This window comes from Carlito syrichta, unplaced genomic scaffold (genome assembly GCF_000164805.1).
Source record: "Carlito syrichta isolate Samal-C Ts95f unplaced genomic scaffold, Tarsius_syrichta-2.0.1 Scaffold309836, whole genome shotgun sequence".
NCBI classification, from domain to species: domain Eukaryota; kingdom Metazoa; phylum Chordata; class Mammalia; order Primates; family Tarsiidae; genus Carlito; species Carlito syrichta.
The window spans coordinates 144,965-152,750 of NW_007253932.1; the positions used below are offsets into that span (position 1 = coordinate 144,965).

General features: G+C 55.4%; 1 protein-coding gene across 1 annotated transcript in view; it reads right to left on the reverse strand.

Moving 5' to 3' along the window:
* Positions 1 to 514: 514 nt before the first annotated feature.
* SLC8B1 (solute carrier family 8 member B1) overlaps positions 515 to 7,786 on the reverse strand; it is a 26,452-nt gene continuing 19,180 nt past the window's right edge. Inside the window, exons 11-15 of the mRNA XM_008067976.2 lie at positions 6,837 to 6,958; positions 4,790 to 4,943; positions 3,983 to 4,063; positions 2,209 to 2,273; positions 515 to 777 (exon numbers count right to left, since the gene is read on the reverse strand). Coding sequence (XP_008066167.1) covers positions 580 to 777; positions 2,209 to 2,273; positions 3,983 to 4,063; positions 4,790 to 4,943; positions 6,837 to 6,958 — 620 coding nt within the window. The 3' untranslated portion in view covers positions 515 to 579. The remainder of the gene's footprint in view (positions 778 to 2,208; positions 2,274 to 3,982; positions 4,064 to 4,789; positions 4,944 to 6,836; positions 6,959 to 7,786) is intronic.

Consider the following 7,786-nt stretch of genomic DNA (forward strand, 5'->3'; position numbering starts at 1 on the left):
GCAGCCACTGCACTCCAGTCTGGGCAATGGAGTGAGACTCCAACTCAAAAAAAAAAAAAGCAAAGAAATTCAACATTAAGTATGTCTTGAATTCTGTTTCTGTCACAGTGCAGCCCTTGAGGTCAGTCCTCAGGGCCTGAGACCAGAGCTGAGTCGCCCTGATTCTCCCAGTCAGGGTTGGGCAGCCATTTGTGCCCTGAAGAGAAGGTGCTGGAAGCTGCCAGAAAGCCTGAAGCCCCACATGGGGGGATGGGAATGCCTGTGTCTCTGCAGGTGCCTCCAGCGCTGACCGCCTCAGGGGCCTGCAACACTCAGCCACCCCCTCCCCAGCCCCAGCTTCCAGGAGGCCTCTTATCCTCCATCCGGAACCCTCTGTCCACTTCAAAGCCTTGTTTCCAGAGTCCCAGCAAGGAGGCCGTTGGGTTCTGGCAGCGAGGACGGGGCTTCTGCTCATAGTGGCGACCTCAGACTCCAGCAGCAGGAGCCGCGCAGGGCCCCATGGAAGGTCTCCAACCCGGTCCTCCCCACAGGAGGGGCGGGTGCCCTGCCTGCGGTGACCACACCCTCCGGCGGCGTCCGTCATGCGCTTCGCAGGTGGATCACTCCAAACTCAGTGAGGAGGGCCACGACGAGGAAACTCAGGTAGAAGAGGAGCAGGCAGAAGCCGTAGGCTCTGCCGAGCTGGAAGCACTGCAGCGGGACGGCCACCAGGGAGAAAGCCAGGCTGAGCCCCAGGGCGCCGGCCAGGACCCACACCAGCAGTCCGTCGGGCTCCAGCTGGGGGAACGAGGGAGAGAGGCCGGTCACTGCCCATCACAGCCCCCGCCCCGCCTGCAGCCAGCACTTGAATGCCGAGGCCTGCAGCCATGGGGCCTGCCCTGTGGTAGGGGAGACCCCATCCCGAAGTTGCCCATACATGGTCCTGCAAGTTTCCAGGCTCAAAGCGGCAGAGAAAGAGAAGCTTCTCTCCCCAATGGGTTCCACCTGCCTGAGTGCTTCTCCCTGCCTCGAATGATGTCATTACAATTCCTGTTTTTAACACTGAACTCGAGTTAGTTGATTGGTCCATCACTTCCTGGGGCGTGCATCGAAAAACAAGACGGGGCTGGGCATGGTGGCTCACGCCTGCAATCCCAGCACTTTAGGAGGCCAGGAGGATCACTCGAGCCCAGGAGTCCAAGACCAGCCTGGGCAACATAGCAAGACCTCATCTCTACAAAAAAATCAAGAAGTTAGTCGGGTATGGTGGCACATGCCCAGAGTCCCAGCCATTTGGGAGGCTGAGACAGAAGGGTCATCTGAGCCCTGGCGGTTGAGGCTACAGTGAACCACGATCGTGCCACTGCACTCCAGCCTGGGTGACAGAGTGCGACCTAGATTTAAAAAAAAAATGCAAGCCGGGTTTGGTGGATTGCCTGAGCCCACGGGTTCAAGACCCGCCTGGGCAGTGAGACTTCATCTCTACAATAAATCAAAAAATCAGCTGGGCGTGGTAGCGCGAGCCTGTAATTCCGGCTACTTGGAAGGCTGAGGCGGAAGGATCGTCGGAGCCCAGCAGGTCGAGGCTGCGGTGGCCGGGAGTGGCCACTGCACTCCAGTCTGGGTGACCGAGTGAGACTCCAACTCAAGAAAAAAAATGCAGATTCCCAGACCCACCTACCCCAGGAACACATGAGTCAGGGGGGTCTCACGCACCCCCAGAACCTCTGCCATTGGAAATGTGTGACTGAGCCTTCAAATCTGCGGGGCTCCCCCGTTCTGAGGCTGTCTTTGGTGGATGCCATCTTGACTCTCTCCCATCCCAGCCCCGTCCCTGCAGGCAGCGTCGGGTGTGATGTTCAGCCCGGCCCTGGTCCCTGCATGCTAATCCTGTAACCCGGGGAAGCGTCATCAACTCCATTTTACAGGGGAGGAAACTGGGGCCCAGCGATAGTCCAGCCCACTCCGAGTTGCACAGTAAGAGACTTCAGTGATGGGGCCAGGACCCCAACCCGGGGCCGTCCCGCCCCTGTCCTCCAGGCCCAAGCTCCATCTCGGTGGCATACGGTGTTGTTCTCTGCCCCACGTGCAAAATAATCTACAGACAGATGTGTCACGCACAGACAGGCGCTGTCAAACGCTGAGACGTGAGGGGTCACTGGGGCCAGGAGCCGAGCTGCCGAGGAGGCAGCGCAGAATGAGGCCCCACCCACGTGTGTGGCCACTCACCTTCACGTCCACGTGGCTCCGGGAGATCTGCAGCAGGCAGCCTAGCCCCACGCCCACCAGGATGTCTGCAGTTCGCTCAGGAAGTGCCCGCAACCCAGCCACGTGGCCCAGCCCTCCAACAGTCAGTCCCAGGGTCGGGATGCCGCGGCAAGAACGACCTTGGTTTTCCTTACCATCTAGACCAACTGGGTAACCCCCTTGGTTCCCCTCCCACTGTGGGAGCTTTTCTGTCCTCTCAATAAATCCTGCTTTCTCAAAAAAAAAACAACACAAAAACAACCTGGACCAACTCTGTCTTCCTCCACAAACCCTGTCTGAGGATACCCCATCAGTCTTACTATCTGTGAAGGTAGGTGTTGAGTGTTCTGCATTTGTCTGTAACGATGGAGTGAGGTGGCAGAAATGCGTGGTGCCCATAACACTCAGTAAACGGAGAAACTGAGGTCAGGGCCTACTACCCCCAGAGGGAACTGGTGTTGGCACAGGGGCCAAGGCCATCTCTAGGGGCTCCCTGCTTGCCACCCAGCCTGAGAGGCAGGAGGCCATGGCCGAAACCAGGTGCATGCCTCAGCGGCCGCAAAGGGCCACAAGGGCTCTGCTCAGCCTGGGAGTTACCCAGGGCAGCCGTCATGGATGCACCAATCACACTGTGCTTTGCTGTTGCTGCCTCCACAGCAGCTCCCGAGGTCCGTCATGCACACCAGGTGCTGGGTGATAATGTCCACTGCCCTTCCCATGTCTGCCAGGTGCCAGGCACTGTCTTCCCTCTTCTCCCAGCCTACTGCTTGTCCACAAGGGAGATAACTGAGATTCAGGGATGGTGAGGCTGTGCACAAGCGTGCAGGCCACACGGCCGGCACCTGGTGGTGCTGGAGCCGGAGCCCACGATCTACTGGTTTCAAAGGCCTGGCAGTTATACCCACTTTTTCTATATTAACCAGGGGTTGGCACACAGCAGCCCTCCAGCCAAGTGCTGCCTGTTTTTGTAATTAAGGTTTTAGGCCTGGTGCAGCAGCTCACACTTGTAATCCTGGCACTTTGGGAGGCCAAGGTGGGAAGATGGCTAAAGGCCCAGAGTGCGAGACCAGCCTGCACAACATAGCAAGACCTTGTTTCTGCAAAGAATTAAAATAGTAGCCAGGCATGGTGGCACACGTCTGTAGTCCCAGCTACTTGGGAGGCTGAGGCAGGAGGACTGCTTGAACCCAGAGGTTGGAGGCTGCAGTGGTCCAGCCTGGGAGGCAGAGCGAGACCCTGTCTGTAAAAGAATATAAATAAGTAAATGAAGCTTTATTGGAACAGAGTCGCGTCACTGGCTTATATGTTGACTACGTCTGTTTTTGCGCTCTCATGGCAGGGGTAGTAGTTGCCAAAGATCCCATGGCTCACAAGGTCTAAAATATGTACTCTCTGGCCCTTTAAGAAAAAGTATGCCCACCCCTGACATAGACAGGACACGTCCCCATAAGCGGGAGAGAGCGGGTCTTCCCTGGGGCACTTGCATTCTCCGTGTGGGCGTCTGCCCATCACACACCTGCCCTAGCCCTAGGAACCCGCTGCCAAGGACCTGCCAGGTGCTGTGGCCTGCCTCACGTCCCCGGAGCCTCACGCCACCCCATGAAGTGAGCCCTCTCCATCAGCCCATTTCATGGACGAGGTGCCCAAAGCTCAGGCAGCCCCGTCGCCCGCCTGGGGCGTCCCCCCGAGAGCCCATCCTCTCGGCTCTCAGAGCCAGCCATACCCGTGCTGAGGCCTGGGCAGCCCCAAAGGATACTGAAGATGATGCCCCCGAAACAGGCGGAGAAGGCCATCCGCGGGTAGCCCTGGCGGGCCAGCGTGAAGTCCGAGAAGGCGTCTGCGTGGAAACAGGAGGCTTGAGTCCTGGCACCCCTTGCCCCTCCCACCCTCACTTCACCCACGGTCACTCCAGAGCAAACACAGACCAGCGCCCCTGGGCCTGGCGCCAGCTGGCTGGCTGCTGCAGGGGTCTCCGCGCCCATAAGACACCACCCTGCCTAATTCCTTTGACCCCACGAACAACTATGTGGGTGTGAAAATGCTGCGACCTATTTTCCACCCAAGCCCTGTCTGCTGCTCGCACACCCGTCACCTCCGTGTGAAGTGAAGAAAGGTGCCCACACAGGCAAGTGAAGGAGGGCTAGTTTTAGCCCCTATCCTCTCGTCTGGATGCTCTTGTGCAGTGCATAACCTGGCCAACCCCGCCTGGCTGCTGTAGCTAGGGATGGGTGTATGTACGTATGTGTGTACCTGTGAATGCCTGCCCATGTCACACGCCCGTGTATACATCAAGCTGGTTGGCTGCAATGGCCTGCTCCATGTCCTGCCTGAACTCTGGGGAGTCACCGAGTGACCCTGCATCACAGCGTGAGATAAGAGGCAGAGGCCTCTGGAGTTTCCTGGCTCAGCGGCAGTCCAGACCACCTCACCCCATGCCCGGTGATGGCGGCTCCAAATGACGGTGGGCACAGGCTGAGGGCAGACACCCCAGATGCCCCCGCCCAGATGCAACCCTGGTGGTGTGGGGAAAGCTGTGACGTGGCCACCTCCCGCCCGAAGTCACCTCCGATGCTGTTCCCCCAGGCCAGCAGGGTGAGCCCCAGCACGGTGTTGCTCAGCCGGAAGACCACGCCCAGGGACCGCAGGATGTTCACCACCTCAGTGGCCGCCGCGTTGATCCACAGGGCGCTGGTCAGGAAGCCCAGGAAAGCGAGGAGCTGCGGAGGGAATGGCGAGCAGACAAGACCCGGGCCAGCCCGAGGGGTACACAGCCTCAGTGCCTCGCCTGCAGAGTGGGACGATGATGGCATCCACCTCCCGAGGCGTGTGTCATCGCGTAAGACAAGTGACCATGCACAAGTCACCTCCGTGTACAGTGAGTGCTCAATAAAGCGTTGGTTCACTATTCATGCCTCATCAGGAAAGGGCTCATCATGGCTTTCATCAGATTTCCACTCTAAGAACCAAACACCGCCCATCATCCCAAAATAACCCTGTACTCAACAGCGTCACTTGGGGTGCCATTTCCCCCTTTTCCCTAGCCCCTGGGACCCACCAATCTACTGGCTCTATGGATTCGCCTGTTGCAGACATTTCCTGTAAATGGAATCATACAGCATGTGGCCTTTTGTGTCTGGCTTCTTTCACTCAGCATGGTGCTTTCAAGGTTCTTCTATACTTTAGCATATATTGGTACTTCGAGAAAGAGTAAAAGACCATTTTCCCTAAATGGTGAAAGACTGCTTCCCTAAATGTCAAATTTGCTGAAAATTCAACCCCCCTTGAGTTGGTAGATTAATTCAAAGCTCCGAAAAATAACAACTAATTTTTCATCAGTATTTAAAAGTGAAAATTTTAAGTAAACTTTAGAAGCAAAAGTCTGGATAAACTTCCCCAAAATTCCTTAGGGTGCTATAGATTAGAGTGAAAGGAGGAAGACACCCACAAAGACCAAGCCATTCCACCTCAGGAATGTCACCGCTGGAGACCCGGGTGCTTTCTCATCAGCGAGGCAGAAGACAGGCCAGCAGGCCCTCAGAAAATTAAACATACAGTTCCTGTTTGCCAGCAATTCTGCTCCTAGGACTATGCCCCAGAGAAATGAAAGCATATTCCCACACAGAAATGTTTATACAAACGGGCACAGCAGCTCTCCTTACAACAGCCAAAAAGTGGAAACTGGCTAGAAGTCCATCAACAGATGGCTGGATAAACACAATGTGGTCTACCCATATAATGGAGTAGTATTTGACCATAAAGAGGAAAGAACCACTGGCACACTCTCCGGTGTGGGTGAGCCTTGAGACCATGGCGCAAAGTGAAAGAGCCATCATGGATGACCACATGCTACATGACTTCGTGGAGACGAGCTGTCCTGGCAGGCAATTCCACGCAGAGAGAACGAAAAGGGGAGCCCAGGCTGGGGAGGGACATGGGGTGTGGCCGCCAATGGGTGTGAGGTTTCTTTTTGGAGTGAGGAAAGGCTCTAAAGTTGATTGTGGTGATGGTTGCACAGCTTTGTGAATAAAACAAAAACCACTAAATTGTACACTTTAAAGGGGCGATTTGTATGGTATGTGAATTACATCAGAATACAACAAAACTGTCACAAAAGAAGAAGAAAGAACCCTGAACAGGTACAAACACCTTCAAAAGTGGTTTTAAAGTTGTTAAAGCTGGGCGTGATAGCATGTGCTGGTAATCCCAGCACTTTGGGAGGTCGAGACTGGAGGATTGCTTGAGCCCAAGAGTTCCAGACCAGCCTGGGCAACATAGTGAGACCCCCATCTCCATAAAAATTTTTTTTAAAAAATCAGCTGGGTCTGGTGGCATGTGACTGTAGTCTCAGCTACTTGGGCGGCTGAGGCAGAAGGATCACCTGAGTCCTTCTTGGGAGGTTGAGGCTATGGTGAACCATGACTGTGCCACTGCACTCTAGCCTGGGCCACAGAGTGAGACCCTGACTCAAAAAATAAATAACCAAGAAAAGTTCAGTTAACTGGTCATCCTGAGCATGATAACAGGTCAAAGCGCCCCAGAGGTATGGACAGGACATCGGCCCAAGAGACCTCAGCATCCCCTCCCCCAGCTCGAAAGCCCGGGATTCTTACCCAGTGAAGCCTGGGGGGCTCACTGTTGGATGTGGCAAAAAAGGTCACCGAAGCCAAGGCTGTGCCTGCGATCACCACCACGGCCCAGACGGGAACGAGGCCGCCTATCTCATAGACACCATCTGTAGAAGGACAGGAAGGGAGCTGGGACTCCTCCTCCTGGAGGACCCCCAGAATGGCAGGCGGCCCGGAGGCGGGGTGAGACCTGCAGATCAAACCCACTTACAGTGGACTGCTGGACATAAGGCAGATGCGTCCTACGTGTCCCGCCCTGTCCTAGGCACTACAAGAGGGCAGAAAAATGAAAAATGCAGCCTCTGCCCTCAAGCTAGACATGTTTGAAAGAAAAGAGACACACAAGAAAAACAGACTCTCCTAGCCTTCCGTTATGGAACTAGGATGAGAATGTCTGAGACGACTAACACCATTGTCCTCTCCCTCCTCCATGGCAGACATCACTAATCAACCACAGCTGCCATCCCACAGAACTGAGATTCCCAGCAGCACCCTCCAGCCAGGCATTACGAGTGGATGGGCATCATCCCGAGATGAACCGGAGGGTCAAATCCAACCTTCTCCTGCTCTCTTGGTAAGTCTACTCTCCATCAATCCATGAACAAGTTATGGAGGTTCTAGAGGCTTCATATCAAAATAGTGAAGGGAAGAAGAACAAGAAGAATGCTCTAGAATTGTCCACACCCCACCCTTTTCACCAGGAGTCGGTGACTGGTCTTAAAGACAATGGTTCAGCCGGGCTCAGTGGCTCAGCCTGTAATCCCGCGCCTTTGGGAGGCCAAGGTGAGTGGATTGCCTGAGCCCGCAGGTTCGAGACCTGCCTGGGCAAGCGAGACCTCATTTCTACAATAAATAAAAAAATTAGCCGGGCGTGATAGCGCATGCCTATAGTTCCAGCTACTTGGAAGGCTGAGGCGGAAGGATCACCAGAGCCC